At 43.7% G+C, this 24,106-nt stretch overlaps 1 protein-coding gene across 10 annotated transcripts in view; it reads right to left on the reverse strand.

Moving 5' to 3' along the window:
• Positions 1-24,106, reverse strand: part of dysf (dysferlin, limb girdle muscular dystrophy 2B (autosomal recessive)) — a 39,002-nt gene that overhangs the window by 12,405 nt on the left and 2,491 nt on the right. Inside the window, exons 1-44 of one of the 10 annotated variants that reach the window (XM_029840176.1) lie at positions 23,002-23,068; positions 21,148-21,199; positions 18,903-18,958; positions 18,694-18,785; positions 18,079-18,184; positions 17,778-17,901; positions 17,445-17,701; positions 17,242-17,370; positions 17,101-17,163; positions 16,941-16,991; positions 16,819-16,849; positions 16,636-16,751; positions 16,315-16,441; positions 16,141-16,244; positions 15,985-16,053; positions 15,861-15,904; positions 15,662-15,744; positions 14,907-14,939; positions 14,615-14,730; positions 14,425-14,538; positions 14,171-14,348; positions 13,973-14,097; positions 13,793-13,899; positions 13,485-13,680; positions 13,258-13,404; positions 13,050-13,181; positions 12,718-12,884; positions 12,537-12,651; positions 12,363-12,468; positions 12,143-12,285; positions 11,726-11,899; positions 11,441-11,525; positions 11,289-11,366; positions 9,030-9,211; positions 8,809-8,949; positions 8,695-8,724; positions 8,578-8,613; positions 8,320-8,361; positions 7,856-7,957; positions 7,594-7,755; positions 5,858-6,029; positions 5,702-5,775; positions 4,402-4,461; positions 577-588 (exon numbers count right to left, since the gene is read on the reverse strand). In XM_029840176.1, the coding sequence (XP_029696036.1) occupies positions 577-588; positions 4,402-4,461; positions 5,702-5,775; positions 5,858-6,029; positions 7,594-7,755; positions 7,856-7,957; positions 8,320-8,361; positions 8,578-8,613; positions 8,695-8,724; positions 8,809-8,949; positions 9,030-9,211; positions 11,289-11,366; positions 11,441-11,525; positions 11,726-11,899; positions 12,143-12,285; positions 12,363-12,468; positions 12,537-12,651; positions 12,718-12,884; positions 13,050-13,181; positions 13,258-13,404; positions 13,485-13,680; positions 13,793-13,899; positions 13,973-14,097; positions 14,171-14,348; positions 14,425-14,538; positions 14,615-14,730; positions 14,907-14,939; positions 15,662-15,744; positions 15,861-15,904; positions 15,985-16,053; positions 16,141-16,244; positions 16,315-16,441; positions 16,636-16,751; positions 16,819-16,849; positions 16,941-16,991; positions 17,101-17,163; positions 17,242-17,370; positions 17,445-17,701; positions 17,778-17,901; positions 18,079-18,184; positions 18,694-18,785; positions 18,903-18,958; positions 21,148-21,199; positions 23,002-23,040 (4,572 nt within the window). In that variant the 5' untranslated portion in view covers positions 23,041-23,068. Of the gene's footprint in view, positions 1-576; positions 589-4,401; positions 4,462-5,701; positions 5,776-5,857; positions 6,030-7,593; positions 7,756-7,855; positions 7,958-8,319; positions 8,362-8,577; positions 8,614-8,694; positions 8,725-8,808; positions 8,950-9,029; positions 9,212-11,288; positions 11,367-11,440; positions 11,526-11,725; positions 11,900-12,142; positions 12,286-12,362; positions 12,469-12,536; positions 12,652-12,717; positions 12,885-13,049; positions 13,182-13,257; positions 13,405-13,484; positions 13,681-13,792; positions 13,900-13,972; positions 14,098-14,170; positions 14,349-14,424; positions 14,539-14,614; positions 14,731-14,906; positions 14,940-15,661; positions 15,745-15,860; positions 15,905-15,984; positions 16,054-16,140; positions 16,245-16,314; positions 16,442-16,635; positions 16,752-16,818; positions 16,850-16,940; positions 16,992-17,100; positions 17,164-17,241; positions 17,371-17,444; positions 17,702-17,777; positions 17,902-18,078; positions 18,185-18,693; positions 18,786-18,902; positions 18,959-21,147; positions 21,568-23,001; positions 23,187-24,106 lie in introns of those variants that run through there. The other 9 variants (XM_029840177.1, XM_029840181.1, XM_029840180.1 and 6 more) reach the window with 9 other exon arrangements.

The raw sequence follows: 24,106 nt of genomic DNA on the forward strand, positions 1-24,106 counted from the left end.
GGTCATGGTATATGGATGTTCTGAGGCAATGGAAAAGGGCAATATGAGAACGGCAACGGGCACAAAGTGGATGTGATCCCTTTTTATCCACGGTTTCGTCCATCCGTCATTAAAACACAATATCAAGACATTTACGTTTTGACTGAATTATAGGAATGATGCCCACTTTTAACGAAGTTGCACTGTTATTATGTTCCTCTCTCTTTTCAACAGGGGCACTCTGTTCTCATGTGAATGAGACAGAGCTGCAGGTCTTGGACATGACCCCTGCACAGAGATCACGTGTGCACTGGTTAGCAGCACTCCGCAAACACATCAGTCAATGTCAGCCATCACGTCCAAGCACACCTTTCTGATGTAAGACTAGGACATCTGCCTCCATTGTTTCCCTTGCAAAAAGAGGTTTCAGCAACCGCCAAATGAAAACAACCAATGTCAAAATGATGGAGAATCGAGAGGAAGAAAATTCCCACCTTCATCAGCACCTTTCCAATCATTACAAATACAAGAGATACCACATTCGATCACGGTTTGACCGGTGTGTACGACTAGAGAGAGACGTGTTCACAAACTTACCCACTGCACCATCTTGCGTCAGCATTAATAGCAAGAGGAGGTCAAGCACATATTAAATTTAACATGCACACAGCACTTATTCTCACTAAAGGTTTCATTCCAAAATGAAATATAGACTATTAAAAAGATTAGAAATAATTCAACACTTTATTGCTAAATGACTACTGGCAATACCTGCAACAACTGCGAGTCAGCCTAAGGCCAGCTCTTGTGTTTTGTGCTGTGTGTGTGGATAAAAACGGTGTGTTTCAAATGTCCACTGATGACTATTTGATGGACGGTTTCTCATTGAGGGGGTGGGTATAAATCATTTTCGAATGAAACCCAGGAAACAGCATTCATTTAATTGTAAAGTCTGTTCACATTGGCAACATTAATTGGCCTAATCAGAAGTTCTGTAAGTGTGAGTGTGTGTGTGTGTGTGTGTGTGTCTGTGTGTGTCTGTGTGTGTGTGTGTGTGTGTGTGTGTGTGTGTGTGTGCATGTGATGGATAATTAATTAGGTCTGATCTTGAGGAAACATCGACTACAAAGATGGGGAATACCAACGGGACACACCAAGCAAAGATCTACCAGCTTTCCCCTTCACACACACACACACACACACGCACACACACACACACACACAGACCTGTCCCCACCCTGCAACCTTCAACCCACTGAGGAACACTCTAAGTGAACACACACGTTTGTGACGCATTCACCACTTTTTCCTTTGTGTGTGTTTTAGTGGCAGCATATACATAAATGTAGAACAAAAGTGCTCTTATGGCACCGGCTCTCGGTGGAATCCCCTTTCTCCCGCTTCCCGCCGAACCGAGAGTGGAAAACTATGGAATTCCTCATCCTTCCAAAGTGGCAGCTTGGCATGGAAAAGGTCAGCACGTGGGGTTTAAGTAGAACATGACACACACATGCATGCGCGGTGCCGTGAGTCCAGCACTGAGGAGTGGGGCGCCGGGAACGGCGAGCGTCTTCCAGTGTGTGTCCAGGTGTGCGCAGTCCCGACTTTGGGTTCAGACGGATTAAGGCTGTCAGTGGAGAATTCCAGACTGCAGTGGGCATTTTGCGCGTGCCCGAGACATCGAACACACACAAACGCACACATGCAGTGGTCTTTCAGGGTGTCGCTGCGGTCTGCAGCCTATCATTACGCCCTGGAGGAGCAGCCAGGCTAACCAAAAGGGACTGGCAGTGCCAAGAACTGAGAGCACAGCGTCTGGATTTACATAAGAACTTTGAGCTGCTTCATAAAGGCTTATTTGGAGGGGATCCCTCTCAGAGCAGTGTTAGCAGGACCAGCAAGAAAGCAAGTGAACTAGGCATGTTTGCAAATTAGTCTGAAACTCTGAAATTCAAACTATCTTATAAACTACTTTGTACCTTTCTTTTCAGTGTCACCCGCAGACAGACTTAAAAAAAGTACTGGAACCAGAATGCTATAACTTCAATTAGTAATTGATTTATCATGAGACTACTGTTAAAGTTTGGGTAGGCTCGAGCTCAAACAAAACTTGTGTAGGTCGATGGAAACCCTGCGGTTTGGGAGAAAACGGCTGTCATGGTAACAATAACACACAAGATGTGACAAAATATGTATTCATGCTGTTGGAAATGAGGAATAATGACCTTTAACTGTTTTTTTTTGTTTTGTTTTTTTTGCAAGACTCAAGCTGATCCCAGGTAATGTCAGCACCAGGAACAAAAAATTAATATGGGAAAGTCGGAGAGAGTTTAGGGCATTTGCCCTGTCATGATTCACAACTACTAAACACCCTGAAGGCTCTTTAATGGAGGCTAAAATGCTGAGATTCATTTAGCATTCCCAGGATCCTGGTAGAAGGAAAAGCCTCCGAACCCAAGTTAAAATGGGCAGCATTTGTCGTCTAAATCCGCATCTCTGGCTGCATGCTGCACAGTGGCGCTTCACTCCACATCTCTTTTCAGAAAGCTTTCCCGGTCACTATTGTGCAGTCTCGGTTAATTTGCCCGAAATGTCTTCTGATGTGGTGGGAATGATGCACACCAGGAGTTTTTTCTGGAAGAACCTAAAGAAGAAGTGAGCAGCGATGGCCAACGCTGAATCATGGAATCCCCACTTCCAGGAGAGCCTGATAAAAACGGGAGCTACCGCGTCGGCCTCACGCTCACGGCAACGTGGTCTTCGTGCATTTGGCAGGACATTCTGTCTGGATTCGCTTTCTTTTGCTCATATTCTCGAGCTTTGAATTTTCATTTTGTGGCAGATTAAAAAGTGAAAACGAGTACAGACAGAACTGTTAAACCAGCCTGCGAGGCTGACTGGTACAGCAACACACCCAGGATTGTGCAGTCACTTTTGGCCAGGCAGCAAATCTATTCAGCCTTCAGGTGCTGGAGGTGACCAGCACATCACTTCGCCTCACTTTTGGAGGATTTCAGAAAAGCCTCTTCTCGCTATTGTGTTTATGCTAGCAGTCGGAGTCTAAAGACACACACTGCTGCGGCTATCTGCTAATCACCGTCATATGCCTGCGACCTGATTTCTGGAGACATTAAGATGCTTTGCAGCACACGAGAGAGGGAGTTTTCCTCTTCTGGTGCCATGAGATATTAGAAGTCCCTCTTTTTTGCCTCCTTTCCTTCCCTCTGTTTCTTTTAAAGTCAGTTTCTCTCCTCTCTCATTTCTCTGTCCCTCCCTTTAGTAGCAGTCTGCCTACAGACGTTTGTGGCGTAGAGATTCTATAGAAGCTCTGTTGACTTTGGCCCCTGCCAGGAGGAAAGCTGAGCCTTTAATTTGACTTGTTTCAATATCTGATCCCTAATAAAAACAAATATCTTTGTTTAGAGAGAAAGAAATCACCCACAATTACTGTTGAGTGTAGAAAAGAGAGTCCTATTGGAAGTGTGTATTGAGTGAGTAAGGCCTTTAGGTTGACCTGGCTTAGGTAAATAACAATTTTGTAAAACCTATAATGAAGAGCAATGTCTCCTTTTCAAATCTAGGCTCACATATCTTTGGTAAACATGTGACTTAGTGTGCAGACCTCTCTGAATAACTCTGTTTTTCTACAATTTAACATTTAATCCCCCCATCTAGATGAAAACTACATCTCCTGCTGGACCTAAACAGGCTTCATAAATGCAGGGAATTCTCTCTGAGATTAGATCTTTGCTACAGTCTTGTAAATAAACCATCATGGGGCTTCCAGTGAACATGGGGTATTAGGGCAACGTGTGCGAATGCTTAAATATTAGATCTCAGTCATTTAATTGAAGACTCTCTGATTTTACAGAAGGAATTCTGCATGTGGAACTTAAATTTCACTTACTGTTACTTTTATATCAGAGGATGAGTCGAAAGCTCAACTTATTAAGGTGGTGCAGATAAAAATAAGGCAGTATTTCTGAATTAAACCCTAAAAACTGCAATAAAGTGACCATAACACTGTCTCACACTTGTCTCTCAAACATCCTTGGTAGCGCTTTGTACTTCATGCCATTTTAAGTTCTTTGTGTCAAATATGCACAACGTACTGTGGATCATTCTACAAAGATTCTGAACCAAAATGAAGAAATGTCAACAAGAAGCTCACAAGTCTGCAGCTCTGCAAGGGCGGTGATATTTGGACCTTCTGACCTATAGAGAGCCAGTGTTGCCAGTGTGAACACTTACAAAATACATCAATGTTAGCATGTTTGAATGGGTTTAGAGGAACGTGGATGTCGTGGAGAAGGGAAGTTGAGACAGAGAGGACAGGAAGTGAAAGGGAATCACAGAAAGGATGTTTAACATTAACGGGTTTAACTGCAGGTGGATGAGTTAAATGATGGTGATGTTACCTACATGGAGGCTGGAACTAGAGGTGGAGAGGTTAATGATAGCTGAGCTGGCCCCGTCTGCAAGCTGCAGGAAACATGCACGCAGAGACAACACAACACACACCTGTTAGCAACAAACACATGTGATTAGATAAGATGCCAAGTCTTTTACATGAGCTAACATCCAAATAAACTAGGATAACTGGGCCCAACTGAAACCTTTCCTCTCTCTGGCGCCAGCTTTTGGATGTCAAGCGGACAAACATTAGAAAGACGGTGTTCATATATGCAAGTTTTCATCATCATCATTGTTGAGCATGTGGTCCTCCAGTTGTACTGGACTCGCACTCAGCTGTCAACATCATTCCGACTTCTGATATCAGTGTACAGAACAAGCCTAAATGGACGTGTAATGTTAAAGGAATGAAACAGGAATGAACAATTTACAGGAAACAAGGAGGAAATTTTAACATGAACACATCAGGTGTCTGTGAAGAAAAGAAATAGGAAAATGAATTAAAGGTTTCAAACCACAGAATGAGAGTATGTCGAATATGAATTATGTGTTTAAGAGGGCATGTGTCAAAAAATAAAAGAGATGGTACTGAAACAGTAGGAGAAAAAGGAGAGAAAATGAATAAAAGCAAATGACATTACAGGAGAATTGAATGTAGAGCCATAAAATGGAGATCAGAATATGAGAAAGGGGTTAAGGGGTTGGAGATAAAAAGGAGACGATAGGGAGAAGGGAAAAAGACCAGGATGATGACAGCCAAAAGGAGGTGAAAAGAAAGTGAATGGAGAGGAAAAAGTGATGAGAAGTATAGAAAACAGAGAAAGACCCCAGAACAGAAGCCTTGATTCATTGTATCCTCGGAGACGAGGTTGACAGGAATGAAAAAAAGAGGACTCCTCGGTGGGTGAGCGGTCTTTGAACTTCAATATAAAGGGCGGATTCGGTGGTTTTCCATGTTGTAGCCCATTAACATCAAACCCAGAACACTTTCAACATGCCTACAGAACATTTTCCAAGATTTTCTATGGTCGACAGATTTCTCTAAAATGGCAGACGTATGCTTAAATCACTACGGGCCACAACAAATATCAGAAGAAAACAGAAAACCCCACTCAGCGCTAACAATTCACTCAATTTCTGACAATCTCCAATCAAAGTTTCCATAGTTGATAACATGTTTCAGCTGGCTTTCTTCAATAAGTACACCACTATTTATATTATACTGTATATTTTGTCATGAGTCTTCCCGAAGAGATAAAGATTGGTTCTGTGTGTTGAAACCTCTGTGGATGTCTGCAGGTGGTTCTACCTGGTCGGGCATGAGGGGCTGCTCGTCATCAATGTCAATAAAAACATCACCGCAGGCCGAGTGGGGCATCTCACCTGCACACACACAGCAGGGAAAGACACTTCATTCCTAATTCGGTTATTTTACTGGGCCAGCTTGTGTTCTCACCACACGTACGTTTCCATTCATGTCCCTCCTCCTCGACTGCCTGTTCCTCGTCAGGGATGCAGCGATATTCCTCCAGGGACTGGACCGTGCACTGACCAACCACGGGCTTCCTCCCAAACTGACGGTTGTCGATGACTTTGATGACAATGGGCGGCATGTAAAGGTCCTCCCGGGGAAGCCTCTGCAGAGATAAGAGGGGCTTCTTGTGATCGGCCGCCTGAATGCTGATTGGTTATAATTACTGTTGTTTTTCTTTAATCTCGGAGTAAACAGGTATTTTTTGGCACAGCGGCCATTGCGGAGTCAGGAAATAGGAAGTGGCATTGTTCTCAAGTTTGGGAACTTCACAGTGGGACAGACAAAAACAAGGAAGACTGGCAGCAACTAAAGTAAACAGCTAGATGGTATGTTGGTGTATTAACTCATCAGCCCGCTGGTTAACATGCTAATACTAGCCTTTTCTTCAAAATAGATGATACTGAGATATTGATTTATACTGATATGACAGGCACAAACACACTGTGATTCTAATTATTAGTTTTGTAGTTAATGTCTGTAATTTTCAGAATATTTTTATTTCCCAAGTTTTATTACCTGACTTTGCACCACCACGTTTTCATAAATCCAAGAAAATGTATAGCCGTGACTGGGCTTCCCTGTAATTATAGCCTCATTTATCCAGACAAAATGATCTGGTTGACCTGTCTGGCATTTAGAAAAGGTTTGAGTGGGACTGATGATCTTGAACTTGCACATTAAAGAGAGCGAACCGACATTAAGTGGTTAGACTCTTGAAGAGTTGAGTTTAAGGAAACTATGCACATGACATTTTCTTATGCCCTTGTGCCACACAAAAACACTTACGCAGTCAATTTCAGACCTTAATATTGTTAACATTAAAAGCCTGGACTGAGTTCAGAGTTTGAATTAATCTGAGGGAAAATTAAGTGCATATTTCCACCGTCCAGTTGAGGTTGTCACGCTCATGCCGTGGTCAAAATAGGACCTTAATCTCAACGTTAAACCACTGGTGCCAATGCGCGGACCTGTATTTAAAGGGAAAATATGTGAATATTTCCATAATCCACTTAAAGCTGTCACAATAAAACTGTGAAATGATCAACTTAAGACCTTAATATTGTTAACGTTAAGCTCTCTGGAGTCACCATTTGGAAAAATGAGAGCAATATTTCCACATTTAAGCTTTGGAGTTCATAAAGAAAGCCCTTAGGCAGAATGATAGGCACCAAAATGAACCGTTACAGAAAGCAGATTCATATTAGAAGAACAGAAACTACAAGAGACCAATCTCACTTGACATTATGTTGATTAGAATCAACATTTAAGTGGTACACTTGAATAACATGTGTGCAAATAGTGAATTAATTAATGATTTACCAACACAGATAGTCCAATTAAGATTTTTTTGCTGTTTCTGTTGAATTCTAAAGTGAAATTTAGGATAAAAGCAGGATTTCTGACTCTACCAGTGTTAGTAATTTTGGGCTTGTGGCCTATTTTTAACTGCAGAAACCTGATTTACAAAGTAGCATCTGTGGACAAAATTCCTGCTTTATGGCTAACAGAACGCAGAGGACTGGAGTACACTATTGTGGCATCACTGATGAAGATAAATTACTGGCCAAAGCCACATCACAGCAAGGGCCTCATTAGCCATGAAAGCAGCGAGCCTCTGTGCTGATTACATCTACATAATGTGAGCATGTGCGTCTCTGTGTTCTCACCACATCAAGGATGAGCTTATTTTCGTCAAAGTTGGGCTTCTTCTTTGCGCTGCGGATGACGCAGCTCTGGACCACCGTCCCTCCGCACTCCACCTGCAGGCTGGGGGAGTTGACGCTGGCCAACTGGAAGCTTTTGAGATTACGAACGCCCCACGCTAGTATCTGAAAGGGCGGAGCAGAGATCCGTCACTGCTTTAGTCTCAACCATCACATTATCTTTGAATTCCTTGAAAAGGATTTAATACAACACATATTGTGGTACCTCAATGGCAGTTCTTTGCAGAACAGGTTTGATTCCCTGAGGAATTACAAAGACATTGGGCTCTCTCTGAGGAGGTGGGTGGGGAAGGTCGGACTCATCCGGCTGCCAACAGTAGGACAGTTGAGGGTCAGTGACAGGTCACCATCAGGAGACACAGACGTAAGGATGAGCCATGCTGCTGCATTCTTGTTTTCAATGACTGGTCAATCATGTTAGCGTGTTAGATGAGTTTTGTAGTGTTGAAGACAATTGGGTGAAACATTTAGATTAAGATAGGTGCAGATTTTTTTCCCCAGAAGCAGCTGAAGACAACACTCATAAGACGTATTTGCTCTACTCTTACTGGTATGTTTCCCATTAACATGCTATTTAGCTTATTATGAGCTCCAAAATGAATAAATAATAAAGATCATGCAGACGCGAGACAGGATGGTGTGTTCAAATGTCTCCCGTTGTGTTTGTACCCATTCCTGCAGACTTTCAAAGAGGAATCCTGGGAACATCAACTAAGGAAGCGAAGGACAGAGAGGGAGATGAAGATCAACGAGCCCGAAAGAGCAGAAATGTAATTAAAAGAAGAAGAAACACTGGAAGAAGTTTTTCAGAATAAGTGATAGAAACATGTTTGCTACCACAACTACTTCTTTCATTGATCCATAAAATAAAAATCAATGATTATTGTGCCTATTTCACAAATAAACATGATTTTCAATTTGTATTACCTCATCCAGAACACTCATGGAGGTCACGACATCCCCCTGTGGGTGTGACAGGATCTGATAAGAAGATGTTAAGAGTAATAAATTATACTTAGAGAAGAAGGAAAAGGAAAAACCAACCTCTAGTCCAGGAATATGATGAACTGCAGGCTACAGGAAGAAGAAGTTATGTCATTTATGAGATTAAATACATTCAAAAAACATTAGGTAACAAACTATTCCCTTTTTTTCAACCTTTTCTCTGCATATGAGCTGGAAAGCGGCCAGCAGCTCGCCGGCGTTCCTGTTTCCTTGGCGAATGGGGAACCAGGCCAGGCATGGGGAGGCAGTGAGGGAGGGCTGGCACACGCAGCGGCCCATGAACTCATCGGCACCCTGGAGATTGAGAATGCATGGCCAAGAATTTTAAACGGCATTTTTCTTAATGTCACAGAAGCTGAGGGACAGACGCTCACGTATGTGTCCGCATCGTAGAGCTCCACCACGACGTTGGGCGGCGTGGCCGACGTGACCTCTGGGTCGCCGAAAATCTCCACCTCGTAGAAGATGAGCGTCTGGTCCCAGGTGGGATTGAGGGTGTTACGTACAGTCACGGTTTTCTGAGACTGGTGGAGGAACGAGACAATGGCGTAGGGGTCTGGAGAGAGACGGCGTCCTCTGTCAACCTCAGGAACAACACGGTCTTCAAACATTATATTTGTGGATGCACGTCTGTCTGGTCCAACAACAGCAGCCCTTTTACAGCAGATGCCGCTTTACTAATTGGCTCCAGTTTGTCGTCACTGCTGTGAATTTTGGAGTGTTTACAGAGTAAAACTGACTGTGAAAGCGCCATCGTTAGCCAACACAGCGTGGAGCGAGCGCTGCAGACTGGAATCAGAGACGCCAATAACACTGGCAACACAAAGCAGTGTGTAATGTCTGCCTGGGAGCATCCAAACACTGTCGTTTTGTGCTCTCTGTGTCTTATCCTGACATCATAATTGCAAAATTCTTACAGTGTGAACATGAAGCAGAGATTTTTTTTTGTTGTTTGTGGAATAGAATGCCAGCAGCACATGAGTTCAGAGTACACATCTAAACTTTTCAACCTCATTTACTCTTACCTTACTTAAACCTGCCTAACCTCTACTGTTACGGAATACCCCTGAGAGATTTTAATAATCATAATCTGTAATGCGGATTTAATTAACATGTGTGTAAAGATTGTATTAGTGCAGAGAGATGTCCATGATTGTGCTCTAGCATCATACTAACACAGATTAAAATGATACAGATTATTGTCTCATTTCATGGTGTCTGTTATAAGTGTGGTGTGTGTGTGTGTGTGTGTGTGTGTGTGTGTGTGTGTGTGTGTGTGTGTGTGTGTGCTATATATCAGTATTCCAAACAGTGACATCAACCGCTCAGGGATGCTGAGCTTGACAGACATCTGGGGAAGAACAAATGCATTAAAAACACATAAATACAGTAACACACACACACACACACACACACACACACACACACACACACACACACACACACAAACGCACAGAGCTCGTTTATTATTTCAGGTCGAGCAAAGAGTCTCTATGGAGCCGTTAGTATTTGAGTAAACAGAAGCAAAGTTGCATTTTCCCACAAGTCCTCAATTAACCTCGGACACACTCATGGACACACACACATACATGAATATATACTAACACACCACCCATGGTGACCCATTCAATTACATCACTCTCCCAAAAGCACATTAGCTCATATAAACAGCAATACAAAAAGCTCAGGGGGGTTGAGAACATTCACGTGTGTAAAGGGAAACAGCAGCAGTTGAGACCCCAGTCGGGGCCACTGGGGTAAAAGAAAAAAGCACCATAAATGACTGGGAAGAAGGATGGAAAATCAGTTGTGAAAAAGGAGAGAGGGATAAGAAAGAAAGTTAGATTGCTGACTTAGCCTTTAATCACGCCCGCCAGCCGCCATTTATCACTACATTAACACACAGCTAAGGCCCCATCCATCAACTCTACTCAGCCTTTACACTGTATATGTGTCTGTTTCTTTGCTTTCCATCCTTAACCAACGTCCCTCCATCATCTATCATTGCCCTCTTCCTCTGTCTATTCATCCCACTGTTTTTCGAACGCTCCGTCTCTATTTTTACATCTGCGGTGGGTTTCTGATTAACGCTCGCACAGTAGCCACAGTTTCCATGACCTTCTCCGAGTTAAAGAAAAACATCGTTTCTTTCTCTCTGCCATTTCTCGGTCATTGTTTCTTTATGTAACCTTACTCTCCCCTCTTTAACTGGCTTTATATACTCATCTTTAAGGTCAATATCTTTGTGTTTTCCTTCCTTTGAATTTTACACATACTATTAAAGTATCTTAGAGCTGCTCGATCTGAGCCAAAAGAAACATGTTTCAATCATGTAAAAGTACAAAATGAACCAGACAAAAACCTTTAGAAAAAATACGTACTCTATATACATATATATATAGAAATAAGTACTTTTGAATTCTCTGCAGGACACTCAATCACTGAAAAAAGTGGGGTTTTTTGTTGTACAGCAGCTCCACAAATATCTGAAGACCAGCTCAGACCTAAGTTGTGTCTCTGGAGGTGTTTTGGGTTTTTTTACAAGTGTGTGGTGTTGTTGTTGTTGTTGGCATCATTTGATCATAGGCATCAACAGATTCTATAGTTCGCGATCTTCCCTTATGCCACAATACCTGAAAAACCATCTTTGTCCATGGCCATCAGGTCTCTGGCTTGGTACAGGTAGCAGCGCAGGTGGTATCGGGTACCGCCTAAACACAGACATACGGCAGTCTTTCTTACATTGACACTGAAAGGCAGAAAGTTCAGAGAAAAAGAGGCTCACGGTCAAAGAAGCAGGAAATGGTGGGTCTGGTGACTCCAAAGGTCGTCGTGACAGACTTGTCATCATTCTTGTCCTCTATACTACTCTGTGGAAGGGTGAGGATGAGGGTTGGGTTAAAGTTGAAGGTCACACATGGACAAGAACCGACAGCTCTGAATTAAAGCAACTATGTAACACCTGTAGCTACTTGAGGAAAATGACTGTTTTAGAAGCTACTACTTATATATTTCTCATCAGTATAATGGAAAGATAATGTTGACGTTCTTGGACCAGGTTCTCTCTCACCAGAGAACACTCCAGAGCAAAGATTGCCGCAGGTCCTGTCTTCTCCAGCGGCTCCATCCGGCGCCTCCACCTGCGCCTCCGAAAGCAGTCTGTCTTCTTCTGCTTCAGGTGGAACCTCAGACCGAACAATGATGCGAACTCCCAGCCCTCCCTCTCTGCTTCATCTGGACGCTGCTGCAAAGAAACACACGCACACACGCACGCACGCACGCACATACTTCAAAAGCTGCAGTCTGTTTCTAACTCATTTATGCACCCATGCTGCCATCTAGTGTCAAATATAGGTAAAATCATCTGCTCAAATAAGGAAAAATTCAAATTTTATCTACTGTAAAAAAAAAAAAAAACCTCTCTGTATTGTCCAAGCTGAATGAAAAATAACAAAATGCATTAAAACACAAATGGATCCTCTTCTACCTTTCTGAGAGCGTCCATCTTCTTCTGGTCTCGTCTCCTCAGTCGTATCCACCTTCTCCTCCTGTTGGTGTGATACATCTTCTCTGATGGTACCCACGACTTCGGCCGACGGTCTGGAGGAATAGTTATTCCGTATTCCCAGCCTGGATGTAAATGGAGTACGAGATAAGAATTGGATTTGGCTCTGATTGCAGATGTATTTGTGTGTATTTACACACACCCTGATCATCCACGGCACGATTGAGATCTTCACTCCACTCTTCATCCTCCCACACCCAACCTGGTGGACATTCAACTTCGTCCTTTGGGACCGCCTTCTCTCCATTCTGACAGGCAAGCCCGTTTTAGTATGGCGTCGTGCAGGCACACATTTAGAGCATGGATGCACACATACCACATCAGTGTACCCCTCAGATATGCCAATCCACTGTCCCCCAGGTAACCGCATCTGGTTCTCAAAAACCTCTTCAGTGAAGGTCATGTGACCAGCATCTGCATCAATCAGGAGCCTGAGGGAACAATGTCAGATGTAATTCAGCGGCGGGAAGCAGCTGCTAACACAGACGCACACTTACGTCTTCTCGGGGCTAATGAACCAATCCCCAGCCCAGTTCCAACCATGTGAGGGTTTAAAGCTCTCTTTGGGTAGCTTAACTCTTCCAGAGATGTCGCTGAACTTGGGGTAGGTTAATCCCGCTGTCCCCCAATTTCCCACCAGAGCCAGTCGGGTCTGGTTCTCATACTATGGAGAAAGACAATTAGATTTACTTTCACACTATCAGTATTATTCAAATGTTTATGGGCTGCCCCTGGATACACAAGATGCTTTGTAGGTACATATCTGATCTAGAATCACATATTGAAGCAATACTATTAAGATTTTGTGCATCTGGAAGGAGCCTCTTACTGTTTCGGCAAAGACAGACAGTTTTCCCTCAGCGTACTGGTTGAAGTGTTTGACATCAGCAGCCAAACCAAACCAGACTTTCACTCTCAGCTGACCAGGAAGTTTAGCTTCTCCGCCAGTGCCCTGCGGGTACTGAAGAACACGCCACGCACGCCAGTGAGACGAGCAGTCCAGAACAACATGCGTGCATATGTGTGTATCTGTGTACCTTGAGGAAGACAGTCTGCAGCTGTCCACAGTGTTTTCCACAATACTGCTGGGAGAAGATGACTGTGTGTGCAGGGATGCGGTGATAGGCCACCCTGCGGTCCCCCTGGAGCATCCATATCACAATGTCTGGGAGGCTGTTCTGAGGCTGGATGGGAGATACAGGCCACCTATCAGTCCCTACGTCACATGTATTTAAATCATCACACAGTTATGAGAGCGTCTCACCTCCTCGGCCATGGTCCTGAGCCTGCTGGCCCAGTCCTCTGCCTGCTCCATGACCGTAGAGAGTTCTGTTGCTGGGCCGTGCTTTAAAGCGTTTGCAGCAGAGACAATCTGCTGTAGGTGGAGAACACGAAGGTGCCTCAAAGAGTGATCCAATGGAGTCGCACACTGCCACTGTTTCAGAGAGGGCAGCTCCTCACTTGAGAGCAACAGAGAAAGGGACAAAATATAGAAAAAGGATTAAATCAACAGAACCACCATCTACAGAAGGGAGGAGGTTTGTATAGCCTTGAGGGTTCTACAGTTTTTACCTGCAATCTGCGATGACCTGATCCAGCATTTCGATCACTCGGAGCTCCACCTCCTCCAGCTCACTGCCTGTCTTCACCTCCAGCTGCACCCGCTGCAGGTTTGCCTCCTGAATATACATACACACAGATGCTTGTTCCCACTCTGCACAAACACCATGGACACAGTGGATAAAGACGCACCAGTCTGTCTATGATTGCCAGCAACATGTTCAGAGCCTCAATCCTCGGGTTGATGTCCTCCCATTCTGACGATAGAACCACCACTGGCTTTACGTTTCCCCACGGGAGGTAATAATAGTGACAACCTGGAAGACATGTTGCACAAATGAGTAATGTGCTTCAGTTAAAAAATTAACTTGCGCATTATTTGGGAATTACCATCGAACACAGCCCTGCTGAACTGGGTCGTGGAGGCCAGCGGCAGGCAGGTGTAGTCAAACTTGTTACCATAGTTACCGATGCTGACCTCAAACTGGATGGCATCGTCAACGTCCTGGAGGAGTGTGGCTGAGTAAAACTCAACAAAGAGGGAGAACTTCCTTTTCCTTAGAAATTTCTGTGGGATAACGTGGAAAACATTGATGGAAGTTTTGCCTGCATGAATGTTGGGATTCATGGCAGCGGCGCCTCACCTCGACCACCAGCAGGTTATCTGATGGGATGTCGTCACTCTTGTGCTCCGGCTTGTCTGCCAGTTTTGTAGTGAGCTCCAGTAAAACCCGTCCTCGATACGCCACACCTTCCCCCTGAGAGACAGGAGCAGATCTTTAAAAGTGATTGTTAACAGGAATATTTTTAAAGTGTAAGAAAATAAAAAAGTACTTTTCCAAGGTTAAGCACTTCATGCGGATCATTGAAGGCAGAGAACTCTCTGGGGCTGCCGTACAAGTTGACAAAACACGGACCAAATGTTGGCAGGAAACCGAGACTGTCATCCACTGTAATGACACAAAATGGCCGCCAGGTTTTTAAACCAAACGGGACCCAATGAGCGACGATGAAAAAGAGGAAAAAGGAGTGGCACAAATGGCAAAACATAAGAGAATGTAGCAGAATAAAGAAGACAAGTCACAAAAATGAAGTGAAAATAGTTTAGAGAGGGTGTTGGACATACTGCCGGAGGGGAAGGTCCGGGGAGTCAAGTCATCTGAGTGCGTAGAAAGGAAGGATTGATTTAGAATAAAAGACAGAAATGAAAGAGATGTTTTGAATGCCACACACGTGTAAAAGAAAGCAGGCAAATGCAGGGGAACAACACAACACAAGCTTCATTTGCTTCATCACCTCAGATGATGCTCAAAAGTTCCACCGCTGCAGACACCCAGGAAATTCTAACATTATCTAAATAGCAGCACATAAAGAGGCTTACCAATGCACCACAATGGGAACTTATGTCAAAGCCAATGATGACAAATAAAAACAACTTTTAAACACATTAAAAGGTTCAGGTCCAAATCTCTGACCTCATTGTTCTAACCTGATAGATTCAGGTACATTTTCTCTGAAATAAGCTCCAAAACACATGATTTAATCACTGATTTAAGGTGGCCATTAAGGATTCAAGCAGTGTTAGTCATTGAACATCAAAGAACTGGCTTTCATGCAAATCAAAAAATAAAATGCACAATTTTTGCCAACCACAGATCTGTGTGGTTTTAGAAGATTGTCAGGTCTTTTACAAACTCAAAAGGTAATATATGAAGTTTAAAATGATGCTTATATATTTGAACCTTTTCTTTTAAGCTACTTCATTAATATAGGCGGAGGACAAGACAAGTGCAAATAACCCTGTGCCGTGGACATGAATGAATTCCACACCAAAACAGACCCAGTTAAATTGGTTTTTGGGTTGGATTTTTTTGAACTCACCCTCTATTTCACCACCAGGGGCAGAGATCTTTGACATGCACAGGTGAGCGGTGCCGATAACGTCATTGTGACTGGCTCTGTCCCTGAAATAATCCGAGAGAACCATAAAAGGTGAGAGAGCTGAACACATCAGAATAGCTGCACCACGAGCTTCAGCGGGTTGTCATGTAGGCGTAAAGTAATGTTTGTAAAGATTCACCAGTCCAGAATTCTGATCCTCATCTTCTCACACATGGATGGAAACTAAAGGGAGAGACGATGGATAAAATGTTGAGGACTCAGACTATTTGGTCATAAATGTAAAGAAAATGAAAGTTCCTTACCCTAATGGGCATGTTCAAACTCTGGTTCCATTGGGGATTGGCATTTTTCTCCAGAATCTTAGTACAGACCTAAAGCAGAAGATAAGAAGATAGACACGGTCCTTTCTCCAACATGAGATTAGATGCTCATTGCAAGCAGCAGGACTTTGTACTCACAGTCTTGCCAGCAAAGTGGATCTCCACCAATGGATCCACCAGGTTCTTCCTATTACTGTCAAACCCAAAAACCTGCCTCACTCCGTCCATGAAGGCATCATCCACTACAGACAAACAAATGAAGACCATTTTTATTCCATTCTTCCGCTCTTTAAAGCACAAACACTCACTTACTCTGTGGCAGGTCCTCAGCTCTGTAGATCCTCAGGGTGAAAGTAGCTCCTCTCAGCGAAAGCCCTGCTGGCCTCAGGAGATTTCCTTCTATATCTTCTTTATCCTCCACACACTCACGTTTGTCAGCCTTGAAGAGCAACAAATGCATTGACACGGACGGAAACACAGAAAACGATGGGGTGGAAACACGTTTCTGGTCATTATTGAAGAGGTTCAGGTCTTGGCCAAATATACTAGATGAATTTAAAGTCATATATATGGAGAGGAGAATCTCTAACAATGGACTTCAACATTGTTTTTCCAAGACGTTTTTACACTCACTGGGGGTTCATCTCCGGCTGCCAGGACAAACAGGCTGACCTTCAGGTATCCTTTGACCCCGGCAGAGAGGTCATCGGGGTCACAGAGCAGCAGCCATTTCCTCAAGAAACAGTGTCCTAAAAATGATTGAAGAGACTGAGACTGCAGCTGACGTGCACCTTCGGCGTAAATTCATGGACTTACTGTGCTCATTGTAGATGGTGCCGACATCCAACTGCAGCATAGGCACAGCGCACGAACATAGAAGAAAATACAGTCTGAGCCAAAGGTCTTACATCACTGGCAGGTTAAAGTCAGAAGTTTACCTTGAATTCACCAATCACAGCATCAGTTCTAAGTGACCGGGAGTCACAAACCTGAGGGGAGGGTTATGGTTATTTATTTATAACTCATTACGGTCATCTTTATACGATACACACCATGGCAGGGGTGAACATAGGCTAGAACAATGGAAACCAGTCTCACAGTGATGAAGATAGGCTCATCAAACAAGTCCGATGGCGTCTCAAAGAAGTTCAGGAAAAAGGTCTGTTGGAAGTGAGAAATGAATTAGTGCCTTGCAAATGTATTCACAGCTAAATCATTGGAGCTTTTTCTGTTTTTCACCTCATCAAATATTGGGTTGTTTCCCTTCCTGATGCGAGTCCTCTTCGTCTGTCCTCCTACCACTATCTTGACAACGGGCTTGATGTTAATGCCTGGCAACTGTCGGCCCTCGATGACTCGAACGCGAACCTGGTCAGCACGTCAGAATTGTTTACACCACAGCGGCCATATTGGCTAATGTTAGCGGTATAGGGAATGCATACCTGCATGTCCTGCGGCTTGTTAGGCAAAGCTTTGGGCTGTCCGCTGGATCCCCTTCTCCTCTTCCTCAGCCCGCCGTGGGTGTTGTTGGATGGTGGCGAACGTTTAGGCGTCTGGGCGGCTGGGGACTCATGCCCTGTGGGCCCCTGAGGGCCCACAATGACCATGGAGTGTCCGTCATCAGCACCCTGGTCCTCTGCTGGCTCCAGCATTATCATGCTCTCTGTGTCCTCCTCACCCAAAGTGTCCAGAGAAATCACTGTTTTAAAAACACAACAGTAAAGCCAAAGCAACGCAGGCAGCCAGACATTTAACACATGACAGATTTTTGTCACTTGTGACAGTGTCCATCTCCACACTGGGGTTGGTGTGAGGCAGAACCTCAGGCTGGTGAAGAGCCTGGAAGATGGGAGCTGAACCAGGAGGAGGGATGTAGGAAACCTGCAGGGTCAGTGTGGCCTAGTGCAAAGATAGAGAGATAGAATAATAGAATACATCCTGAAGGATCCCCTTCAAGGCACAAAGCTGTGATGCAGGGAGCTGTGCTTTCGGCTCCGAGCCAGGAAGGAAAGGCTGACCTGTACAGATCGATTAAGCAGGAATGTAAAAGCATTTCTGGTTCACTGTACCACTCACCCCTGTGTTGTTTCTCTTGGTATCCAGCAGAGAAATTGTGAAGGAGGCGGCCAGGTTGGGAGAGTTGAGCACATCTCTGAGAGCCAGACGACTTTCACCCAGAAATCTGAACCACAAAGGCATTTTCCATTATCAGGAAACCCCACTGTGACAGGTCTTTTTCCCCAGAAAACCCGAGCGGTCAGATCAGTAAATGAATCACACACATCGTGTGTGAATTGGTGGAAACGTGAAAAAACAAACTCCACGTGAACACAAAGAGATGATGGCTGGATTCTATCACGCCTGTACTCTCTCCTCTAAGGAAACAATAATAATTTTGACATTTTGATGAAGTGCAATGATCCAGGAATAACCAGCCATATCAGTTTTTCCATAAATCACTCTTTCGGAATGATTTATGAGTGTAGTGAATAGCAGGGACATATGATTTGATGGTTGTACTGAATGAAGTCACTTTGTCCAACATCACACTCACACCCACATGGTGGTGCTGAAAACACAGTGTGCTGGAAAAGGAGGACATTCTAATGAGATTATTGCGAGCAATTGCTTAGTCATTTTTAATGATACTGAAAGTGCATTTATCAGTCTAATTGTTGCAGGAGGAAGTACCTGTTTCTCCCCATTTTCTCATGGTCTTTGACCACACAGTGGAGTTCTGCCCCATAGTCAAGAGGAATTCCCTTCAGGTCCCATTCAAAGCCCTGAGAGGAAAAGAACAAAGAAAATGAATGAACATAAGGATGTAGGACAATGTAAAGGTAACTGATAGTTGATGGTTAGCATCACATTTAAAACGCTGGCTTGTGTACAGGAATTACCTCATTCCAAACAGGGTTGGGATTGTTCTTGATGACCTTTGTCTTCTTCTTGGAACCTGAATGAAATAGCAAAAAGGGGCAAATCATGATCTATCTTGGATGCAAAAGTGTAAATATTGAACAACTTTGGCAGCAAGTAACACCTTAATACATCACAGTTTGTGTGAGGCAACAGAACAACAATCATAATTTGCTTAAATTCTAATAAGTGCCGTGATACCTTGAGGCAGTAATGATTTTTGTGTGTGTGTGTGTGTGTGTGTGTGTGTGTGAGTGAGGGGGGGTGTGTGTGTGTGTGTGTGTGAGTGAGGGGGGGTGTCTTTTGTGACTTCCTGCAACATGGATTCTGATTTCCTGTCTGTCAGACGTTCTAACAGGAAGTTGGGCACAACATGGACCGATAAACTACCGTGTTCATCCTTAACTGCTTTAGGGAGTTCATCAGAGCAGGCACTTATTCACATCTGACGTAAATATTAACAAATGACGCAAATAAGGTTGGATATTGACATCGTTTCCATTCAATGTCAGGGGGGAAAGAAGAATAAAAGCTTTACCAGGGACTGAGATGTTCTTTCCAGATTAAAGGAAACAGGAACAATGACTATTGTCTGATTTTAGAAGCTGCTCATTAATTTCCATGGGACAGTTTGAGTTTGAGAGATGAACAAAGGGCACATTGGCAGCTCTGGGAGACTCAGACACATGGTGTTTCGAGCAGAGAGATCATTTACTACACTAGCACAGTTAGCTAGCTCAGGCTGTGCTCTTGTGTTGGCATCAGATTTATCATTTTAACCATTCTAACAAAGGTTTAAGTCCAAAAAAGAGATTATACCTAAATTTTACTGCTGCATTTGATCTGACCAGATGATTTTCTCTTATTCTGGTGTCTGTATAACTAGTTACTGAAACTTGTCATGGCAGGTTAGGTCTAGATTACGGTCCATGTTTAATAATCCATCAACACACACGTTCTCTCTGCTTCCACACACCTAAAAAAGTGGATGAATGGTTGTTTGCTTTCCTGTTTTCCCCCTTGAGCCATCGTGCGATGTGAAAACACTTGTTTTACCTTTGCACACACACAAACAACACTGCACAAACACACACTCAAACGCTCACATCCACACAAGTGCCTGCGTAAGTGTACCTCCGCTCTTGGAAGATATCTTTAAAAACACCTCCACCCTTTCCCCCTGATGGGTCAAGAGGGCAGGAGAGGAGGGACAGGCTGGTATCAGACAGGAAGTGGTGCCGCATTAACTTCCCAGCTGGATCAGCTTAGCACAGGTTTTGTCACAAGTTAAGAATAGAACAAAAACTGTCAACTACGTATGGGAAAGCTAAGTTTAGATACGCGTGTGTGCGTGTGTGTGTGCCTGTGTGTGTTAGCATGATGATAAACACGTTCGATTTAATCAGATAACAAGTAATTGATGCGATGCTTCTGCTCCAGTGCTTGAGTAGCACTAACATGAGAACAATGGACAGTATTGCTGAATAATATAACATTAAAAAAGATAAAACTACACATAAAACTAAAAAAGATATTACTTTTTCTTATCAAATAAAATTAAAGACTCACTGGATTATTGAGCCAAATTTCCTACCATCTTTGCTCATTTTTGCAGAGATCTACCAGAAAATATGAAGCTCAGAATGAATGAATAGGTGAAGCATTAAATAATGTAACAATCAGCAGGATTGCAGCCTGTTGGAAAACAGCATCAACCCCAACACAATGAGCCCAGGCACCTGTGTGAAATTAAAAGGACATATTTTTCCTTTCAGAATCGCCCGTTTAACTTTCTGTTTGACATTTCACCCCTCCTCGTTGCTCCTTATGATGGCACCAGGAAACAATGTCAGGAACCGAAGCAGGAAGCTAGCAGCAAAGCTCACTTCATTAGGAAGACAGAAATTGACTCGTGGAAAGCACAAAAACAAACTGATGAATTAACAGACTGAATGGACACATGGGGGTGCGACAGCCTATCTCAGCGTTTTGTTGCAGGAGATTTAGCCTGGACGGGTCATCAGAGGACAACCTGATGTGTAGGTTTGTCCTGATTGATCTCATTTTAGAAGATCAGAAAAAACCATGCAGACACATGAGATCAGGCAAATCTCCAAAGATCAAAAGGCTCCAGGCTTCTCTGTCTTTAGAATTATGATGTTGCTGTATGGAAGCCACAGAGGGGTCCTTGCATGTTGCCACCCGAATGGGCAGAGAACCTCTTACCTCTAAAGGTGACGCTCGCCAAGGGGTCAGAGTGTCTCAGGTTGTTGGCTCGCTGCAGAAGACAACGCAACATGGCTGGAAACGCTGACGGACGCTCAAAAATGTGTTTGACAGATCAGTCCCCCAGCCGATATGGACAATCAGTTATATGAAATGGAACCATCAAAGGCGAATGGTGTCCAGACTTTCGAATGGTGTCCAGGGGGTCCTTACATCCCAAAAAGAAGCTTAAAAGCAGCTATCCAGGGAATGATTCCGGCTCTGTCTACGACTGGAGCGCTCTGATATACCTGCTTAAAGCCAAATCCGTGTCACCCTGACCTGAACGCATTCGGGTGGGAGCAAAAGAACAAGTGTGCCGGGAACAGACGCACACCTCACATCCAGAGGAAATCTCCACATTTCCTGTTCTCCTTTCCTCTCCTGTCTCCTGGCTGTTTCCCCGCTCTGCCCACATCTTTGCCTCTCCGTTTGGCATTCCCTTTGTCCCGTGACCCTGTTATCTTTGCTTCATCAATGTTTGTGCATTTTTGTGGATTTAGGGAGATCAGGTGTTTTCAGTGCACCGTGTAAGGTTCTTGAGGATTCCAAAACATGGGCTTACCTGGGAATATGGGTGCATGTGGGTGCTTATAAATTTGAACTACTGATAAGGTACAGCTTTTGTAAAATAACAACCAGAAGTGGCTGAAAGCAACTTTTAAAAATATCACTTTTATGACAGTATTTGGTTCCAAACAAGATTTGGATGAGAAAAACTGGGAAAAAATGAGACAATTACAAAGGGGTCACTTGTCAGCGAATGTGGTGCAGTGAGAGAGCGCCACCTGCAGGAGGTCAGACATAGAATCACCTGTTTTGGAACTTCATTTTTCTTATTCTTCTTTTTATTTCATTAAAAGAAGGCAGAAAGAATGAAAATATGTTAACAGTATTTTGAGTGTTAAGTACTTCCTGTTTATGTATCATTCAACACAAATATATAAAAACAAATTAAATATATACGTTATCTGTGAATAGCCTTCACAGATAATGCTATTCCTCCAGGGATCTACCCAGCCTTCGCCCGTATGTGTACCCTCCCCGTGTACCCTCCCCGTGACCCCCGAAAGGGAAAAATGGTTAAGATGAGATGAGATGAATGAATCTGGTGAATCACAGCATAGTTGTTAAATTTGCCATCAATCAAAATATATTAAGAGTTATTTTCTCCCAATATAAATTCATTAAGGCTTTTTTTTTTATACACAAAATATTTCTTTGAGCTTACTGCATCATCAGTGGTCAATCATTCCTAGTTGTTGGTTAGTACACTAAGGAGGAGGATGGAATGATATAAGCACATCAACTCAAAAACACTAACATTGCATCGCTCAAAATGTCAAATTAAGGGGAAAAAATAAACGTTTTTTTGGCTTATTCGTTCCAAATATAACTAAAAAGGCTTCTTCAGATGAACTGAATAATTAACTGACTTAACCGGATGTCTTAAAGACAAACAACACACTCTAACACCCCTGGGGGGGTCAGTTCTTCAGGGAGAAGAACAGGGAGAGCCATGTTCTCCAGCCACCAACACCACCATCACACCGCGACACTGCAAGTCCTCCCTGTTTTAGCTACTGTTTCCTCCCATCATCACTTCTCTGTCGGCTCCCCCCCCCCCACCCCCAACCCCACCCTAAACAGACTGGAACCCATGAAACAAGACTGGCGGAGTCGTTCCAATAATAACCTCAGCTGTTAAAGACAGGAGGGGGTTTGATGTTTCCCTGAACATGAACTTTATCTTTCAGTCTGCTTCTTGACTTTCCTGCTCACGTACACTCGCCCTCTCAACCACACCAGTCTTACCGTCATAGGTGATGGTGCAGTACGCGTCGCTGATGTCATCGTCCGGCGTTTGCAGGCGCTCCGCACACAGAATGCACACACGCAGCATAGTTTAGAGGACGCAGCAGCGGTCCGTCAGATTGTCCCGGCAGACGATGTTAAGTCCATGTACGGGCCTCCAGATCAATATCCTTATGAGCCGTAATCTATAAATGGAGAGAGAATCATGGGCGAGAGGCACAGAGGGTGAACAGAGACTGAAAGAGCAAGTTGTAATGCTGCAGCTCTCAGCTGTCTCACTTGGCCCTGTTTCTGTCTCGCTCTCACACACATACACACACAGAGCGAGCCGATTGCAGTGGCTGACTCATGCACACACACACACACACACACACACACACACCCACACACACACACACACACACACAGTCTGTCCCTTCAATCACAGTGGCTTTAAAGGGACAGAAAACCACATACATTTATGCATACCTAGCTTTATTGGAATATTGTTTTCATTTTATTTAGCTGTACATGCTAACGTGCATGCCCCACAACACAAAACACTGATATGTGAACCAATGATGTGCCACTTTAGGAGCAATCTGTAGTGCCCAATTAGGGTAATCAAGGTCTGTTGCCATGATAATGTCTGATGCATAATGTCATAAAGCAAACAAACCTCATTGGAACTTGACAGCCCCCCAAACTCCAACAAACAACATTAACTTTGTGGGAAGTGACCACAATTCTGAGCACCCTAGTCCACACCACAACCATGACCCTTGACCCTACTCCAAATGAATACCTAACTCTTGATATGTCTTTACCCTGAACCCACAAAGATAAACAGACCCCAGTGTGAAAGAGGATTATCCAAGTTGGGACCCCACATATGTATGAAAACAGACGCACATCCAGACAAAGGACAAGTGTATTAGGCAAAATGTGCCTGTCAGTGCAGATTTGTGCAGTCAGAAGCAGAATACAGAAAATTAAACTGTTATTTTTGAGGGGCTGCTAAAGGGAAATGTTGAATTACTGAATGATTCACATTGACAAAACTGAATCAGCTGACAACCATAAGAAACGTCTGAGAGTTTTGTCATGCAAGATCTACTGTATATGC

The sequence above is a fragment of the Takifugu rubripes genome, chromosome 8 (assembly GCF_901000725.2).
Source record: "Takifugu rubripes chromosome 8, fTakRub1.2, whole genome shotgun sequence".
NCBI lineage: Eukaryota > Metazoa > Chordata > Actinopteri > Tetraodontiformes > Tetraodontidae > Takifugu > Takifugu rubripes.